This window comes from Anabas testudineus, chromosome 7 (assembly GCF_900324465.2).
Source record: "Anabas testudineus chromosome 7, fAnaTes1.2, whole genome shotgun sequence".
NCBI classification, from domain to species: Eukaryota; Metazoa; Chordata; class Actinopteri; order Anabantiformes; family Anabantidae; genus Anabas; species Anabas testudineus.
The window spans coordinates 23,351,803-23,372,965 of NC_046616.1; the positions used below are offsets into that span (position 1 = coordinate 23,351,803).

At 41.8% G+C, this 21,163-nt stretch overlaps 1 protein-coding gene across 1 annotated transcript in view; it reads right to left on the reverse strand.

Annotated features, from left to right (window-relative positions):
* The window catches only part of xkr7 (XK, Kell blood group complex subunit-related family, member 7), a 71,109-nt gene extending 56,191 nt beyond the window's left edge, over positions 1–14,918 (reverse strand). The window contains exon 1 of the mRNA XM_026368854.1: positions 14,326–14,918. Within this exon, the coding sequence (XP_026224639.1) occupies positions 14,326–14,918 (593 nt within the window). The remainder of the gene's footprint in view (positions 1–14,325) is intronic.
* Between the last annotated feature and the right edge of the window lie 6,245 nt (positions 14,919–21,163).

The window sequence follows — 21,163 nt, forward strand, 5'->3', positions numbered from 1 at the left end:
ACTAAAGAAAAGCAAACAAAACAAACAAGAATGAATGTTTGGTTATTCAGAAAAAGCTTATGGTCATAAACAGATGCCAATGTTATCATTTTTACAGGACAGTGCAGCTTATTCTAAGAAACTGTTGCACTAATAGGAAAGGCCATCAACATCAACTCCTGAATTCTATTCACGTAGCATCAAATCATACAAGAATTGTGAGTAGAACCCCAAAACAAAAAGGATGAGATAGTTCAGTAGGTTTTGTATATATAGTATATAACATACCAATGTTTTGTGTCTCACAGTGAGGGCTGTGTGATAAGGCAATGTTTGTGTTTGTCTACCAGTATCTCCAGCAATAAATCAGAGCAGAATGATAAATGGAGGCTATAGGTCTCAGTTCTGGACTCTAGAGATGTACTGTCTACTAACATGCCACTGTCTCCACCCTGAGACAAAAACCACTCCAATGCTGATCTTTACTTAGTGGTCACCACACTAGTTATTGGCTTTATAGCTGATAAGCAGGTCCTATGGTGGGAGAGCAGCAGTGTCTTAACTGACTTCCACACTTACATTACACAATGAGCCAAACAAAACACACACACACAAACACACACACACACACACACACATATGTATATGTGTCTATACGACATAAAAACATTCAATGTAACACATCACTGTGAAAAAAGAAATGCCTAATCTAAGTGCCAGAGCACGTCATAGAAAAGCTGACATGAAGTAAAAAAAAAAAAGGAACAAATGTTGTGATTAGAATCTTCAAAGAGAAGCAAAATAGAAGCCGTGATAAAATGCACAAATTTATCAGTGAATTTCTCAGCTCTGAAATGACTGAAGCACTGAATCTCAGAGCCTAAAACTGTCCCTGTCTTAGTATGGAAAAAAAAGACACACACACACACACACACACATACACACACACACACACACACACACACAGCCATGCAGAGGAAAATCCAGAGAGACAGATCAGAGAGTGAGTGAGTTCAGAGAGCTCAGAACTAGAATCCACAGCGATACAACTGTTCCTCTGGGCTTTGAACATAAAGTTCACACACACTCGAGGAGAACGTGTCTGAATGTGTTTGTATGAACGAAGAAAAGAGAGAAACCCAAAGAGAAAGAAAAATCTGTGTGCCTTGTGTGTGTGTGTGTGTGTGTGTGTGTGTGTGAGTACACCTGCAGGGTACATGCTAATAACATGCACCACTGAAGCGCACACAGAGATAAACTAACAAACCCTGTAAAGGCCTAGGTTCATGTACTGTGCCAGATTACACCATCTTATCTATCTACATCCACCCCTCCATCTGTCCATCCTTCACCTCGTTGCGGTTGTTAACCTACATGGAATGTGGAATATTAAAACAGGCTAATTCTCACATGAAAAGAGGGCATGGAAAGAAATAGAAATGTTCCCGACTGGACTTTATCCATCAAAGGCTCAATGATCAATGAGCTATTTATCTGTCCTTTAGTTGTGTGGAGTTTGCAGCAATATTGAACATACAATACTATTAAAATTAAATTACATATGACTATATATTATTTATAAATGATGATAAACCCATATGGAGTTCTGTAGGAAACAAAAAGTGGTAAACAAGCTTTGCTGTAATGACAGCTTTGCACACTCACACACGTTCTCTCAGCCTCATGAGGTAGTCACCTGGAATGGTTTTCCAACTGTCTTGAAGAAGCTCCCAGACGTGTTAAGAACTTGTTGGCTGCTTCTCCTTCACTCTCTGGTCCAACTCATCCCAACCCATCTCAACTGGATTCAGATCAGGTGATCGTGGAGGACAGGTGTCCATCACTCAAATAGATCCTTCATAACCTAGAGGTGTGTTTGGGCTCATTGTCTCATTAGGAAAAAAAACATATGGTCCCACTAAGGCAAAACCAGATGGGACGGCATGTCAATGCAAAAGCAGTGGTAGCTGTGCTGGTTAAGTGCAACATCAGTTTTGAATAAGTCCCCAACAGTGTCAGCAGCAAAGCACCTCGACGCCCTCAGCCTCACAAGGTCTGACTCACACAGCCGTCTCTGAAATACGCCACTCGAACTCTGAGAAGCATTTATGTGGGCACTAATCTGAGGTGCTGTAAATCAGCAGTTTCTGAGGCTAGGTACCTCTAATAAACCTATCCTCTGCAGCAGAGGTAACTCTTGGTCTTTCATGGGACAAGGCTTACGAGAGCCAATTTCATCATTCCATTTGACGGTTTTGGCGACTGCACTTTATTTCTTAAAATAATCATGCAGTCTTTTCTCTTTACCTAATTGAGTGTTTCTTGCCATAATATGGATTTGTACAGTGGTTGAAGTAGCACTAATAGGGCTATTGACTAGTGGTGGACTGACTGACCGGTCGGCTGATTAATGGTGCCAATCTTTGTCAAATTGAATTAATCTGGGCTCATACAGGCCAACTAACAAAAAGATGTCTACAAACCCATCTATAGCCTGCACTCTGAGCATTGTACACATTCTACATACCTGTAAGTTACTGCATATGAATGTGTAAAATGTGGGTGCAGGCAGTGCCGCTGACTAAAAAGGATGCATTTAATTTGAACTTGAAAAGAGTAATAAGTGAGATCAGCAGATCTAAAAATACACTTAGTGTTTGTGCTGCACCCAGTGTTACATTTCTCAATGATATTTCTTTCATTTATTTTGTCTTCATTCTCATCTTTATTTCACTTGCTACTGGCTGCATTTAGTCTGTTTTTAGCCCTGCCTATTCCTGTCAAAATCATCAATAAGAAGAATTTCTTTACCCACTGTAGTAAATTAAAGCTTCACAAAGTTCAGAGCAGCATCATGAAGATTGAACTATGACTCAAACATGACTGTTATTAAATTGACCAAATATAAACTAAAACCCTGTCTCACAGCAGTAGCATTAGTGAGGTGTTCAGGGACAGTTCAGAATGCAGGTGATCTGTGTTTCATTTTTAAATGTTGAAATACTGGAACTACAAGCGAGACATGACAGAATGCCAAGAGTGTGCCATCTGTCATCAAAGCAAGAGGTGGCTACTCTGTGAAATCAGAATGTGAGATAACATATTCTGAGTACATTTCTGTTTTCTACATAATTCCATTCATTTTTCTTCATATTAGTCTACAATGTTGAAAAGAATAAATAAATAAAACACTGACTGAACTGGTAGTGCAGTGGGAAGTCATTTTACATTCAAAGTCAAAAAACAGACACTGAAATTGACACTTAAGAAAGCGATAAAGCCATGTCAAGATAAGGTTCTCTAGGACCAACTGAGCATTACTGTCACATAGACCAGGGACCAATCAGCAGCAAACTTTGTATGTTCAGTAATAGTAGTAGACGTGTGCAGACGCAAACCTTGTAAGTATGTAAGCTGATACCATCAGTCTGGCTGAAACTGACTCAACCCATAAAACTGTCCATTTGCCAGCAAAACAGTTAAAATACAGTCTGTTTCACAGTCCATCAACGGATAAAATCTAATTCAGATGGTAATGTGGAGATATTCTGACTGAGCAGTTAAATTAGAGCAAAGAGCTGTAAAATAAGATGAACTTTCCCAATCCCTGAGGAGAAACTGGGTCATTATAGCAGCTCTGAGACAGTTCACTGTTCAGGAGGCTGAAAGCGCTGCTCAGGATGTTTAGACACTGAACACTGGTTGATCTAGTTAAAGTAAGTCACATTTACAGTGGCAAGAAAAAGTATGTGAACCTATTGGAATTTAATGGTTTTCAGCAGTAATGTGTCATAAAACGTTATCTGATCTTCATCTAAGTCAAGAGTATTAAAAAACACGATGTCCCTAAAATAACATGAATAAAATTCACATTTTTCATGTCTTTATTGAGAACAACCATAAGAACATCATAGTGCTAGCAGAAAAAGTATGTGAACATTTAGAATAATGACCTCAAAAAAGTTAATTGAAGCATACCTGGAGTCTTGTTAAGAAAATGATTGGAGGTATGGACTAGAGCTACTTTGAATGACAAGAAACTGCTCAAACTTTTTTGAGTTTTAGAAGAAGTATATGCTTATGTGAGCCATGCCTGGCCTAAAAGACCTTTCAGAGGATCTGTAAGTGCTGGAAAGGGTTACAATGGTTGAGTTTATTGCTGCCAAGGGGGTGGTAACCAGTTATTAATTCCAAGGGTTCACTTTCCACTAGCACTATGAGATTTTTATGGTTGTTTTCAAAAAAGACATGAAAGATCAGAATTATTTTGTATTATTATTTAACTATTATTATTATTTTGTCAATACTCCTCATGTTTTATGACAAATTGATGCAGAACATTTTCAAAAGGTTCACATCCTTTTCTTGCCACTGTATGTATGTATGTTGATTTTTTACCTTCACTTCTGCATTGATATATAAATAGAGGTATGCAACATTAGATTACATTAGATCTTAAATTCTAATGACAGAAACACATGTTACTGCTCATGGACAACACGATCAGAAAAGTAATTATATGAGCTAGTCTAGGTCTCTGACCTTGCCTGTGGCCTGGCCAGAATACAGTAGCACGTGAGCTCGATGTCTCTTTATGCAGGTGGTGAACCCGCAGCACTGCAGCTTCCTGTAAATGTTTCAAGCTGAGCCCCATGGGTCAAGACCTGGTCGCCAGATCCTTACTGGAGTGTTCACTTCCATGCTTGGGCTCCAGGAGGATCCCTTGAAATGACCCAGTTATCCAGCCCAGTGTCAATATCAAGCACAAGTGAAGGAGTGATTTTCAGAGTTAAGGTTAAATGGAGTGTGAGATTGTGAAGTGGATTGGTGGAGCATCAGCACTGACACAGACATTGTACCAAACCATTGTGGGGAAAAGGAAATAGAACCAAAGTTTACCAGTTGATCTGTGCTCCGTCCATAACCTGATCTTAAACCACAGACACACAGAGCAGACATCAGAGGACACTGTATAACCACTGTGATGCTTCCAATGACAGTTGTGGTGGTGAACGTCATTCAACACATAGTTAACATTTCTGGTGAGATGAGCATCGGGCTACAGCACAGGCTATGGTGTAGGGTCCACATTGCCTACACAGTGTCAATGCTGAAGACTCTGAATAGATTCAATGCAAAAGGCTAAATTAAACTTCAGGGGTAGGATACACACTTTGGACATCTACCTGCATGTTTGTTATGCATTGCATGTCTCATATGGCTTGAGAATGTATTGGAATCCCACAGGAAGAGATGGAGAACAAGGACAAGAAAAGGGTTGTCTAGACTATCCTGCTCAACATGTTGCTACCATGATCTGACCCCAGATAAGTGGCAGATAATGGTTAGTGGAGTATTTTGTCATCCTTTTTTTTATTGTGGCTAAAAACGGTTTTATCTCTAACAGAAGGTCCACAAAGCACAATACGATAAGCTATCAGCCTGGCTTTCCAGCACAGTTTGGTTTCAATGAGTTTAAAGATTGAACCGGTAAAAACAACAAACATGTAAAGACACATCAGACATATTATTTACTTAAATCCTGTTAAATAATTATTAAAATATGTTGCTTAAGAAGTTAGTGAACACATGAATTGTGCTGCATCACAATTACACAAAAACTGATCATTAGTTACGGAATAAGAATTAACATAGTTAAAGTGACAATGAAAAGCAGAATGAAAGCAGTTGTTTGAAATTTAATCTATATTTAATTTTGTGTTGGAACTAGCTCTCAGTGTATGGGTGCAGCTCCGGTTTTAGACACTGAGAGAAACAAGTAACAAAATTACAAATAAGCTTTGGCTTATTAGTATGTGTGCATGCTTTCACTTTACAATGTGGAAAGTCAAAATGCATTGATTTCCTATATCTACACGTACTGTAATCACTTTTATTAGGATCAGTGTGTGTGTGTGTGTGTGTGTGTGTGTGTGTCCACCTGCTGGGTGCACGTCCTCTCTTACACAGAAGCACAAACATTCTGAGTGAGAACCACATGTGCAACTTTCCAAACGCGTACGTGCAACATCTTTTGCTTCAAGCCTTCTTCTCCCTCGCTGCCTTCAAGCTGCCCCTCCCTCGTTTCTGGTTTGATTTTGCGTCTAACACCGACAACCAAAAGCAGAGCAACAAAGGTGGTAAACAGAACGCGAGAGCAAATGACAGAGACAGATCGGATGACAGGGGCAGCTAGCAGGAAATGCTAGATCCATTTACACATATACATCCACCCTGGAAGTGTGATTGACAGTTCCCTCAAGGAATGGAGTGAATTATTCAGCAGAGTCTGACGGACCGACCGACAGGAGAGCAAACAGAGAGACAGAGCATCAGTCGGAGACACAGACAGCCAGCGAGACAGCGGGTAGAAGGCTGTGGATCGTCGAAACTTCTCTCCAGGCATATTTTTATTCCTAATCAATACCTCTATTGAATTTTACATAAACCTGTGTGCATTTACTGTGCCAGGATTTTAAATTGTTAAAGAGCCGTGTTTTGAAATTCACTGTAATCCTTCACCTGCTGCTGTCCAACCACCAGGGAGCCGAGTAACAAATCTGACACCGCAACATCAACAAAACATAGTTTGTTATATGGCACATCGCATTACTGATATTAAAGGCAAGTCAGCTGGCAGCTGGCAGCGCTCAGACGCTGCGTCCAAACTAAACTGTACACAAACACACTGCGTTAATCTTTTAAATATACATAGTTTGGACGTCAGCACCTGTTCAAAACTCTATCTGTGACTCTGGCAGAGTGGTAGTTATTAAGTAGTTTCTTAACTACCATTACTAATGTATTTTTTGAATATGCATTTGTTGAATCTCACTGTCACAAATCTTAGTCCCAGGCAGTATGAGTTGCATGAGAATGCATGAATGTCTGCTCAGTATGTTTCCCAACTTAACTAGTGATTAGCTGACAGTACAACCTTCATTTACTGAGCACTGCACTAACAATAATGTACAGCAGCAGCAGAGCTCTAGATGGTTTTCATTGTGCGTCTGAATCACACTGTGCCACTGCTCTCAGGTGGGTTCAGGACTAAAATCCACACATTTAGCAGGAAACAACAGGACTAGTGATGTTCTTTGTTGTCGTTTGAACAGTTTTCCATTTCAAACTATTCAACTGTGCACATTTGGCAGAAAGTGAAGTTTAGCAAAACGTCCAATAAACCTTACACATGACATCTTTTTCTGTTTCTCCAGGAAAACTTCACTTCCATTAATGAATGCAAATTCATTCTGCCCCTGCGGTACATGTTAGAGCCTTCAGTTTTCTTTTCTGCACATAAAGCAGCACAAAACGATTCAATTTTGAATAATGCTTGGAAATTTAGAGCTGTACTTTCTCACATAAAGTAATTACTCTGAAAACTGCTGCCACACTGCAGTTGGCATCAAATCAAATCTCAACAAGACATTTTCTTTTTTTTTCATGTTTGTTGCCTTATGACAGGCATTTTTTCCTTAACAGTCAGTTTCTCATTTACTGTTCATTAGCCCTAACAATGCTCAGCACTCTGTCACATCCTAAATGAACTTCAACTAACCAGTTGACTAATGGAGCTCACTCTGACTTGTACCCAAACCTTTGTCCCAGTAGCCAGTAACTCTGACCTTGTGCTGCCCAACAGTGCTATTATCATGTTCACAATGTTAATTTCAGTTAGCATGTTAATGGTAAATCCCATTACTGTACTGTATGTGCTGGTATCAAACTTTTATTTTGGAAGCAACAAATAAACTTATTTATTATTTCTACTAGTAAAAGAAATCATTGTCATCATATATTAGGAATATTAACAGTAAGTCAAACGTGTGAGATGAGAAGTCAAACTGCCTTTCAGAGTTTAGGAGTAAACACAGATTGAAATCAGAGCCACGTCCTCACAACCAGTCCAGCAGTTATTATTGCTGGAGCCATTAAAGACTTCACATTTACCTCTCAATAACACTTTCAGCTTTGGTAGGTGCGCGTGTCAGTGAAAGTATTTATCGCCAAAACATATGGAAGCCTTGCTCTGTTTCTGTCTCTTTCCTATCAACAAGTCTACTACACTATGAGTCTGCATCTGACTTTCTTAAATCTCTTGTTAATCTCCCTGCAGGCTGTAGGATGCTGCAAGATCATCCCTGTCAGCGTAAATGACTTTACAGGGAAGACACAGAGTAATGGAAGTACAGAGCCGAAGACAAACAACTTAACAGGTTCAGTTTACTGAACAATCAGTTCAGTGTTTTCTGTGTCACATTATGCTCCATTATAAAGATGAGGTCTGTTTCCAACAGAGAACAGGAACCTTTTGAGGAACTTCTCTTCATCTAACTCTCATTCTCATTCATTCAACTGGAGGAACCAGGCTGTAATCCAGTTCCATGGCATTAGTTAAAATGGGGAAAAAGAACCTAAGAACCTACAACCAGATCCAGTATTCCAGTTTCAGGGTTGAAGACTGTTTGAAATTCCAATTTACAGAAGGGAAACCAGAGGATGTGTTGAAGATGAAAACAACCAGTCAACACAAGTTCAGTTATAAAGATACAAAGTTCTCTTTATGTGAGAAGATTGAAAAGAAAATGTGTCTATGTTTAAATAAAAGAAGCAAGAATTCTCAGAAATGTCCAAACAGCCTAATTTTACAGGAGTACTTTGAAATTAAAATCCCACCGCCCTCCTGTGTCATCACCCTGGACCTATCTTCACACTTAGTTCAGTGGAACACAATGAAAAGCATTACAGTTCAAAAAATGTTCCACAGTGTCCAACAAGAACCAAAGAAACAGAGCACAGGTGGAGACTAATGAAGAGTCTATGTCCAAACTCCATACTGTGGAATAACAGCATACACTACTTTAAATTAAATATAGCTTTTTTTTCATTGTGTAGTGACGGCCTGCTGTCTACTGAAGACTATTTAATGTCCAGTACTTTCTATTCACCATCTTTTCATTTACAATCTATTCTTAAGGATTCTGACATACATTTACTTGCACTGTAAAGGATTTCTACTTTAAGTACTGACACGTTGAGTATTTGGAAATGTGTGCAGTGATAGTATCAAGTAGCAGACAATCTAAAAAGGAAATATAATACTTTTACTTCCTCTAATTAGTGATACAAAATGGAGTATAATTATGAGCCTTCAATGAATCCCCTCCAGCTATATGTAAAGTAATTCAACGTCTTAATATTTTACTGACAGCATATGATAGTGAAAGCTGCATATAAGGTGTTTTTTGAGATATTACCTTTTTCTTTTGCTTGAGTAACATTGTGAAAGCAGGACTGTCTTTTTACCCTATGCTACTGGTGCTCTTACTTAAGATCTAAGTACTTTTGTACCACTGCCATTTGCTCTGAACACATAAAAAGGAGCCTTAAAACCGTTCTAGGTCTAAAAATGAGGTCAAGTGATGCTGAGGTCTTTACTCTTTCAAAGTGCTGTCACCCCTCAGACACTCTGAGTGACAGACCCTGTAATTAAAATGAAAAGCAAGAACAGTAATCACCAAGTCACTTCATTTGTGAATGAACAGAGAGGCCAGCTCCCCCCCCCTCCACACCGCCTCTCCCACACAGATTTGAATGATTTAGTGTTGGGATCTACTCTGAAGCTGCTGCTCAGCTTCTGTCATTATTAGCCCGTGACAGTCTGGACACATGTGGGCAATGCTCAGACCACCTGAGCCGAGCAACCGTTTGGAACCAATTCTATTACTTGTCTCTGGGATTGATTGGTCTAGTCTGGCACAGACCGATTGGAAACTCCCAACGCCGCCTGACCATTGAACTCCCAGCTGACACTTTGCTGGTCTCTCCACTTCTGCCACATGACGCTGTCCCCCCAATAGGCAGTGAGTGTGGGTGGAGCAGCACAACATACCTCCTTCAGATACCTTTTCAAACAAATAACCAATGTGACAAAAACTAAAGTGTCACTTAATTCAAATAATGTAGAAGAATAAAATACAGAAGCAAACAGTGATATGAAATTCCTAATTATCACTGCAATCTGGAAAAAAAAAGATTTTATTGACATTCAATAAAATGATTATGGAAGTTCTTTAAAAACACTTCACCTGCTTTGGGTTCAGTCAGAGATTTCCTACAATCCCCAGAGTGCCCTTCAACAGCCCCTGGGTAAAAAGTGAGACCTAGTGCTTCTCAGCTGCAGATTTTAAAAGCAGATGGAGAAAGTGATCTCAGGAGCAGAGCGAGAGCCTCCACTAGAGAAAAGGGGACTCAACCTTGACTCAGGGTTAGGGTTAGGGTTTTATATATATATGCTCTACAGACCCACTGCTGCTGTAAAGCACCTGTAATCACCACTGGCTGTTGTGTTTCTATCAGTATTTACACTGATTTACATGGATTTACCCTGTAATAAGTGACAGAGCAGAGTGAGATAAACACGGGGAGAGATAAAAGTCAGCAGAAAATAGGGAGTTTTCTTCAATCCTGTGATTTGAATACTAAAATAAATAGATACATAAGCTTGACGGATGTTTGTAGGTTCCTTGTTGTAGAAACAAATGTTCAGTTTGAATTTCTTTATTCGATTTAGCCTCAGAAATTGAACCAGAGCCCTGCAAGACTCATTCAAAGAATGTAGAGCCTGTGAGTTCAGCGTTCATCATTTAATCAGACTGAATATTAAAAGCTGTTGAGCCAGCAGGATGTTCAGCAGACACACACGCACACACACACACAAGGCGCTGCTCATCTTCTCTGAATGAATAAAGGTTAAATAGAGATTAAAGATGCACCAGACACTAGTGACCAAGTCTCTGTGTTACTGAGGTTGATTCACACTGAAAACAATGAGTAACTTTTAGAAGATCATAACTCATAAGACTTAACTGTAAAGCAAAGTATTTATTCAGTCATATCTGTGTATAGATATACTGATATGTATATGATGAGTTTCTGTACAATGTTCATTTAGCTATCATAAAAACAGCGCTATTAATACATTCTTAACTTCTGACAGCTGAACCCTTGTGTCCGCCATTGGATAATGAAGCTTACTAAGTATTATAATTCTACAAGACTGAACTGCATCCCTGCATACATTCTCTCTTAACATCATGAAATGTTGTTGATTAATAAAATATGCTAACACTGGACACATCAACAAACAGACAGTGATATTTCACGTCGTGTGTGCCTGAATAGGAGCAGACCCCTGCAGTCTGTGAAGCCTGTCCTGAGATGGTGTCATGATTCAGGTTTTTGCCACTTTTGACTGTGATAATGACAAAATAGGTTGTTTGTCAGTGTCGGCCAATCAACTCCGAGCAAGAATCAACTTGGTTAAGAGTTTCATAAGAAACCAGTGTTAACTGTTGCTAGGAGACAGGGAGCAAAGTGTGGTCTTTGGCGTCCAAGTCAGACACTTTGGACGCACAAAGCTCTACCCCATTTTTCTCTTTAGTAGTTGTGTTGCCACAAAGAAGTCCCAATCACTTAACGTTTGCCTTCGTACTAACAGAGAAGATTCACTAACAAACACATTCGTAGTCAGGAGAAAAACGAAGAAGATGCTCTCCTGTGTAGAGTCTCAGCTTATTACTGCACTGCAAAAAAACGCCATCCTGTCCAATGCAGCTCTTTACTGGTGGGAATCAATCCATTTTGGGCGTCTCCCCAAACGCCAGTCAAGTTAGCGTTTTTCTTTCAGCTATTCTTCTCTGTCTCCATCACTGGGTCTCAGCGTCTCCTCCTCTCTGCCAAACTCCTACCTCGCAAAATGACGGCACACTTTGTCCAGTGATTGACAAGAGACACGAGCAGAAACATTTTCCAGCCGAGCGACAAGGCCTGCCACACATTTCGCTTTCGTACTTGTTGGTTGTTGAATTTAGCGGAACAAATCATGCTGTTCAGAAAAAAAAAACTCTTAGATCAGATCGGAGGGAAATAAAATCTATAACTCTCAGCTGCAGGCAAAACTAATTTCCCTTAATTCAAAAGCTGCAATAAAGTAGAGCACGTGTGCATCATCCTCCAACAACTGTCCACGTTAACACAACAAGAGCAGGTGGGGGGGCTTCCCACTGTACTGGCAGGGTTAGCGCTGCTAGAAAGTACCATATTCAATAAAAAAGATTTTTCATTACATCATGTCTGAGAGATTTTTCTGTCTGGCGCTGCAGGGTACAACACGGATTGAAGAACATTCTCTGAGTGTGTTTCCAAAGCTACTACAGCGGCTGTTTGTAATGCTTCTACTTTATTGCTGCAAGTCTTTCCCAAAGAGCTACTCGTAGTAACTGGACTTTCTTGATGTTCCTGGAGACGCTTCAGCTCCTGTTCAACGTGCTTCTTCAGTTCTAACTGACTCTGCCTGCAGCTCACCCAGGAATTTAACCTCAGAGAAGCTCCTGGGCTCACTTCACTTCATTTCACCTACTGTACAGCACTTTGGGATGACTGTCACCTGGATGACTGATCCTCACAGACATTACTCAGGTCTGGTCTCCTTCTTGAGCCTCACCTCAGCACATTTTTTCTTTAATTTCAAACTCAGTGTTTTAACTTTTATGCATAGATCAAATTTCATAGGCTTCTGTGGTGGAAGATGAATTAATCAAAGCATCAATACAGCTGTGTTAAAGCTCTGTACCAAGTTCTAATCAAGTATTAGAAAGAACAATGACAAATAAATCAAACGTTAAACTGAAGTCTCTGTATGTTTTATCAGACTGATTGTAGCAGTTTAGTTTCTAACTTCTCTTTGAGCTCTGAACAGTTGATTAACTGACACCATCAGACGTGTTACCAGCAGAAAGGTCTCCCTGGTGGAACTGCTATTGACTCATAGACATCTGAAACATGATGAAGGCCACACCAGCCCATTGCCAGCCAGCACTGGGTTGAGCTGGTGAGCGTCTGTTGCAGTGTGTGTCCTCCAGCGTTTCAGCTGATTCAACACATTGGATCAGCTGAGGACCCATCGATTAGACAGACCAATCTGACTGGCTGTTCATGTTAGTGAACCGAACGTCATTTACACCTTCCTATCAGACATATGCTGGTGGAGTAGAGTGAAAACAGTAAGAAAATGCTGCCAACTGCTGCCTTATTTACAGTTTGTAAATCCTGCGTCTTCTTCTACTCCTTTATTTGATCAACGAAGAACTGACTACCGCCACCTGCTGGAATAGTGTATTGTAACATAACCAATCACTGTAAATATAAATAAGTAGAATAGAACTAGAATCTGAACTATAGGATAAAATGGAAACACCGGAGTAAATGTAGTTTGTTCCATTCCACCAGTTTGGAACAGTGTACAAGTATACTTTATTTCCAATATAATTATTTATTCTCTGTTTATTTGAAGTTTTTTTTGAAGACTTTAGCAAATAAAGCAACATTTTGAACATCATAATATGTCATATGGGATCAGTCTAGTCTTCTGATTTAGATTATCATAGTGTGGTTTCATTTTGTTGATACTACAATATGCTACATTGATGATGAACTGATGGATCAATGTACCAAACATGCTGCACGATGTTGTAAGATGAATTATTATATTCAAGTCACATCAAGTGAGCATAACTCTGGACGACTTTTCATCGAAACAAACCTCCCATGTTGCTCAGAATATGCCAAACAGGGCATCCGTTTGGATGAGTTGCATATGGTATACTCCTTTAGAGATTTTACACATGCACCCTCTGAATTGTCCATTGTATCCGTCTCACTGATGCTCTGTGTGTGAAGGAAAAGAAAACGATTCAGTATCAGGATCAGTAACACGACAAGCAGCCAGAGGAGAGGAGCAGCGGGGTCTGAACCACGGAGCTTCGATAATATCCCTGTCACACCGTGACAGAGCGAGACACATCAGGAACACAGACTGCATGTTGGAGCACAGGCATCTCTACAGTATGCATCTGTCCAAACCCTGTCACAGTCAGGACAAGAGGGACAGATGGACACAGAGTACAGGCGGCTGTGAGTCTTTTTATTACTTCTCTGTTGGGAAGGTGAATTCTACAAACCAGTCCAAACAGTCTCACTGTGCTCACTGGTCGATTTCTGCACATTTCTGGCCCCAGTGAATGTGGAACACCAGGTCATATTTCTGTGGGTAAGCGCACACTGGACACAGACGCAGACGCACGTAGCGTGCACGTACACACACTCACACACACACACACGCACACACACACCTCCAGAGCCGGATAGCGTTGAGAATGCGATGCTCACATGTGCACATACTAATGCACACTCGAACAACGTATGCACACGCGCGCACACGCGCGCAAGCACCCCCCCCCCCCCCTCCTCCCCTTGTTCCTCGCACCACGCCAGCGGTCCTACCTCCAGACTTGCCCCAGCTGCAGGATGTGAAGCACGGTTTGAAAGACCCACATGCACACCGTGCAGCACCTCCGGGGGGACCCGACTCTCGCTGCCGTCACAGGTGGGGTGGAGGATGTGTACACCGGGGTCGCGTTCGCGTCGTTCTCCGCCGCCGCCGCCGCGCTGCCACCGCGTTGGTCGCTGTCCTTGGTGCTTAAAGTGTTGTCGCCTGCCGCCGCCGCCGCCGCGCTGGCTCCGCTGCCGCTCGCTGCTCCGTCCCCGCCGCTCAGCTCCGAGTAGTCATACACGAACCACCTGAAACTCAAAACCTGCACGACAGCGGAAGGCACCACGACGAAGACCAGCGTCAAGCCGAACCACCAGTAGTCGCCTCTCAGGTAGTAGTCTGCAGCCAGCCACAGGTCGGTCGCGCCGTCGGAGAAAAAGACGAGCAGGGCGCAGAGCACCCAGCAGCAGTCGAGCAGGGTGTAGGGCTTCCCGCCGGCGGCCGTGCAGCGGGGCCGGGTGGCGGGGTTCCCCGGCTCCGAGATGCTCCTGGGCGTGTTGTCATCTTCCACAGACACCGCTGCTCCATCCGACTTAGCGGCCATGTTGGTTAGGATAGGAGAGAAAGACAGAGAAAGAGGTGGGGAAACAGGAGAGAGAGAGAGAGAGAGAGAGAGGAGGGAGAAGGGAGAAGGGAGGGGGCTGGCTGCGTGCAGGAGGGAGAGAGAGAGGGAGAGAGATTACATCATAACTAGCCTCATCATCAGCCAATTAATTGTGAGGCATCATTACTAACAGCGCGTTTAGCACCATGGCAGCAGCGCGACGTTTACGGGCCGTTCAGCGCGCAGGCAAACTGCAAACAGTTCTCACCTGCAGGGGTTTCTCTTTTTAACCTTACCATTAAATCTATTCCAGTGCCTCGATCATGTGTCTGCAGCAGCATCACTCTGCTGCAGACACATGATTGTTAAATTGGTTATATGCATGTTTGTGACTTGGCACTGAGGGCACTCGTATTGTGCATGTTTTATTTGGTGTCACTGTCACTGAATCCCTCATCCTGACAATAAATGTTAAAAAGCAGCATGTGTTGAACAAAGCTCATGACCCTCAGAGAGTTTTGGACCCTTATTGAGTTTGATGTATCAAGCGATGGGTTTTCTTCTGAGCTTTTGTCCTGCATCACATTCAGACAGAGGCATACATTCAATAACAGTTAACATCTTAAGTGTCGCAAAAACATATTGTTCTGTTTTAATCTCATTCTAATTTTGAAAGATTGCTCTTTTTATGTCGACACTCACCATTTAGGAACGTTGCAACAGTCTGAATATGTGAACACCGTCCTGTAATCATACAAACCTCAACATATCTACACTCTGACCTGGATGACAAATGGAGCATTGTTCATTCAGCTTTATAAACGCTACCTGTTAAATTAAACTAGACTATAAAATGACGACAGACATCCCGGCTCCTTCTGTCTCTGCATCTATTCAGCCAGGGCTCATTGTCTTTCTTTCAGCAGAAGAAGCTGTTGTCTGCGAGTTGATGTTTGTCTGTTGTCATGAAACTGAAGGATTAATGCACACTGAAGAAGACAGAGCTCTCTATGTTTCCACTGTGGTGAAGTGCAACAACTTGAACTGAATAAAAGACACATCTCATTGATTTAGATGAGTGGACTTGTTCAGTAATCTGAAGTCTAGTGCACATTGGGTGTTGAAGTTGTAATGGAAAGAAGTGACATGGACACTGTGTAAATGTGTCCTTGGCTGCACATCTAGTTTGTCATTGAGGGGTTAGTTAGGGCCCACTTCAAAGAAAAAGCTCAGTAATTTCCAAAAAGTACTAGGTAATAATTTATAGTTGTCAGCAAACACTATCACAGCTTTCTTTCTTCTTCTTTTGGGACTATTTTTTTTTAGTGGCAGATGAATACCCACTTGGAGTCAGTCATTCAAGCTGTGGTAAGGCATACTGTATGTGGAGCTGAGACAACACTACATGTTCCATCTGCACTATTCCATTCTCCTGGTCCAATCTTATTTCTGTCTCAGGTTTCCATTGGCTGTTTTTACTCTACAGGCTTTTTTTACATGATGGTTGGCACAGTTCATAAACTATTTTAAGGAAACACAGTCTACACTGGACTGTTTCATTTCAAATCCACTGCAGTGGTGTACAGAGCCAAATGGATGAGAATTGTGTCACTGCCCAAATATTTACAATAGAAACTAGAAAAGGAACCAGAATAGAACCCATCAGGGACCCAACAAAAAAGAGGAGGCATCTCTGTGTGTATCAGGGACGACTGTGTTGGACGGATATGATAGGAAACATTCCAGAGTCACATCTCTCACTCTCATCAGACACATTTACTGGTTGTGTCGATCTTTTTATCTTTTTAAGATAGACATCTTGACAATAATGAGAGAATAGAAGTCCACCAGACGTGTCCTTCCAGTTCATCTGTGTCAGTTAGTTATACGTTAGTCAGCATTGCTCCTTCTCCTCACCTGCTCCTGGTCCGTCAGCTCTCGGGGATCACAGACCACCTGTGTTTTCCAAGTGAAGTCCATTTGTCCGATTGTAACGAGGCAGCGATGCAGAAGGCTGACAAGACACAAAGCAACTGGTATGTTTACGGCAGTGAGCGTACTAATTGAAAAGATCCCATAAACTCTGAGTAGAATAGGCCGTAAAACTCTTTGGTGAAATACGGTCCTGTGCTTCACCGCCCTCAATAAACTAATCAGCTGCGGTGCTTCCAGGATGGAGCTGAACAGAGCTTATCAGAGCCGGGGTCACTCCAGAATGCCTGTAAAACAAGATATAAAGCCCCATTTGTTAATCCGAAGCTGCTGTTCCACTTACAAACCACCTCAGCCGGGTCTTGACCTGGTTTGGTCCTGATGTGGAGACTAGCATGATTTGGCTAACGGACAAGTCTGCATGATCCACTAGTCCCTTAGATGGACATCTATCTCTGGAAATCATGTCTAAACATCATCAAAAATGTACTTTAAGGTCAAGATGTTCCAAGAATTTAAAGAGTGTTTGGAAGCTTCCAGTTTTCCACGAGGAAACTTCTCATTAGACAGCAGTTACTGACAAATCTAATCTGTACACCCACATATTTCAAACACTTACATGGTCCAAACAACAGGGACACAGTAGCTTTCCTAAATGAACTAGTACTCTCTCTCTCTCCCTGATGGTTTTTAATGGCTCAGTGTGGTGTAACTCACAGCTGGAAGTGCTGGTGTTTGTTTCACAGCATATATTACAAAGATACACAGATCTGAGATCTAGATTTTCTTTTTTTTCTCCTTTTTTTTTTTTTTTGATAAATGATGCCCATTATGAGTTTGACTAAAGGGAGCTAATTAGCGATCCCATATCATCACAGCTCTGATGCTGACACAGTTTACAGAAACAGAGCTGAGTTGCTGCAGTGAAGAGAAAATTGCCACATTTACCACCGTTCTAAAATGAAAGGGTTTATGCCAAAATAACTGAAACAAAAGAAGTATGGAAGTTTGAAGTTGTTCGGAAAGTTCTTTATTATTTATGAGTCACGACAAGAGCAACAGATGATCAGTAGCAGGGTTGGTGGTTCACTTCCCCTTGGCCAAATATGTCGACGTGTCTTTGGACACGTTTCATGTCACAAAGGAGACAGGAGACAATGAAAACAATAAATAGTTCAGCAACCCAGAGGAATGTCCAAGTGGAAAATGGACTAAAATAAATGATGTACAATATGATAAAGATTCTACTGTTGTGCTGTAGAGCCATTCTACGCTGTGCAGACAACTGGATTGACTAAAAGAAGATGCAGACGAGACAGATAGCTGGAAAATGCAGACAGAACTGTCTACTGTATGTAGATACTCCTTGAGACTCGTGGTGCCCTCAGGGGTTTTGAATGGCTGGGCTGCTTTGCCTGGGTAATCCAGCCTTAACTAATTATCACAACAAAATAATACCCTACTACAGGCCTTTCTACAGATCATTTCTACAAATCAGACTGAAGGTATGAGCAACAATCTTAGTCGTTCTGTTAGAATCTTGACAACATTGAGGAAGAAATGGGTCTATGTTGTCCACACGTGACACTGCCTAGAATAATGCAATCGCAATCGAAAAGCTAACAGTACATCTTTGTCAGTAAGTTGATTTGAAAATGAACATTAGTAAATCTTGTCTTCAGATAACTATGTCAAATGTTCTTACCTGCTACAAGTGATTCTACACCAAGGACTAATCTTGCTAATGCCTCAATGATGCAAAAGCACTTGACACAAGCTTTCTACAGTTGTCTGCCTTCTCCTATGCTGTGTGTCTGTGTCTGTCATGTAACTGCTGCGGTGTGCTCACAACTGTTGTTTTGCTCCCTGCATTGTATTTACTGTATTTTCCGCCCTATATAATCTTCTAAAGCCTTCAATCTTCTCAAAAAACGACAGTGCGCCTTATAATCTGGAGCGCCCTATAGCGCGGAAAATACGGTAATAAATACTTTGATTAGGACAGACCAACCAGAGACCTGGTGATTAGATAGCCTTAAAGGTTTAACAAACAGTCATGATTTGGTTATGTTTAGGCACGAGAACAGCCTGGTTAGTTTTGGGGAAAGATCAAGTTTTACGTTACAGTAACTTTGTTAAGATTGAAGATACAAAAAACTGTATTAATCCCAGGATACTATTTCACCTTGTTACAGTTGCTTTCAATTCAGAAATTCAATTCAATTCAATTCAAGCACCAATTCACAACAGAAGTCATCTCAAGGCACTTTACAGTGTTTAAGGTTTAAGACCTTACAGAGAATAATTACATAAAACATGATAGAGAAAGCCCAACAATCCCATTTGAGCAAGCTTTAGGCAACAGTGGAGAGGAAAAACTCCCTTTAGAGGAAGAAACCAGTCTCATAGTGGGCGGCCATCTGCCCCGACCGGTTGGGGTGAGTGGAAAGAAGAGAGAGAAAAGAACAGCAGGCAATAAAGACAACAACAAGCATCAAGAACATTGGGCAGATGAACTGGATTCTGGAGATGTACAGCTCCAGGCCGAGGATACCTGCAGAAAAGTACAGAGAGAGGGAGCACTTAATGTTAATGAGTCTTTGGCTGAACGTGCACAATGTGTAGTGGGTGGGAGTGATTGACCTGGATTGAGAGGAGTTTGGACAGCATCCTCCTCTCAGCTACAACATGTAGAGGGTCCAGCTCCACCCCCAGAACAGAGCCAGCCCTCCTAATGAGTTTGTTCAGCCTGTTAGTGTGTGCCACCTTCATGTTGCTGACACAGCAGATCACAGCATGGAAGATGACACTGGAACCTCCGACACATAAAACAACCGCAGCCAGTCCAGTTTTTTGTCCAGGTACACTCCAGGTATTTGTACTCGGACACGACCTCCACCTCCTCCCCCTGTGTAGAGAGAGGGATGATAGGACTCCCAGATTTCCTGAAGCCCATCACTAGCTCCTTTTTTTTATTGATGTTCAGTTGAAGATGGTTGAGTCCACACCAGTCCACAAACTGTCTACCAAACCCTGGTACTCTGTGACATCTCCACCCTGAATACATCCGACAACTGCAGAGTCGTCAGAGAACTTCTGAAGATGACAGGACTCTGAGTTGTACCTGAAGTCTGAGGTGTACAGGGTGAAGAAGAATGGAGACAGAACTGTCCCCTGTGGAGCACCTGTGCTACAGACCACAGTGTCAGAGACACAGTTCTGCAGGCGGACATACCGTGGGCGGTTAGTGAGGTAGTCCATGATCCAGGAAATCGGGCTTGTCCAGGTAGGTGTAGGTGTGATGGAGCTAATGATGTGAGGTCATGGCCACTGGTCTGTAGTTATTGAGGACACTGGGATGTGGCTTCTTAAACACAGAGACTAAGCATGACTTTTTCCACTAAAGACGACCTCTCTCCAGATGCATGCTGAGGTTGAACATGTGTTGGAGAACACCACATAGCTGGAAAGCACAGGCTTTCAGCACCCTGTTCAGCTCTCTCCTCACCTGACCTGCTGAGATGGATCAAATGTGACATCCTCTGTCCTTAGATAAAGAACAACTCTCCAAAACAACACTGTAACTGAAAGATAATCCACCCCTACCTCCTCCAACCTAGCTACATTTTGTTGATTGTTTTTTGCTGCTTCAATAGTTACAACCATTGGAAAACACAGAGAATCTTGTGGACATATAGTAAAATGTAACCATAAGTCATGAATGTTCCAGTCAGATCGCCTGTGTTTGAGCTATCATGTTTTTGACCTTTAATTATAGCGCCCTCAACAGGAGCGCGAGGATGGATGTGATAGATAAAATGCCCCCCTGGGAGCCGCAGTTCTCTTTCTTACTGTGTACTCTGTGTATCGCTCACGAGCTCCACATTTCCTGACAAATGAGGGTCATTATGAGTTTGAGAGCGCAGGGAGCTAATTAGAGGTCTCAGATCAGTGCCGCCGCCGCTGTGATACACTTTGGTGAATACACATAGACGCTTAGCTTCAGGGGGACTTTTAAAACATCTGCAGCAGTCCACCCGAGTTCTTAAAAGAACGGATTTCTTGAATTGTTTGTTAAAGCTGAGAGAGTGAGAGTGACAGACAAGATGGCATAGGTGCGTCTGCAGTCCTTTCAAAGTCTGTTGAACTACCAGGATGTCTCAGTCTGTGACAGAGGTTAATTAACATTATTTTGACCATTCTATTTTATTAATTAACTCTGTATCATTTGTGTTTCTGGCTTAAATAGACAACCTATTCTGTGTTTGCTGTTTACAGTACAACTAAAAGGTCAGGTCTGGTCAGTGGGTAGA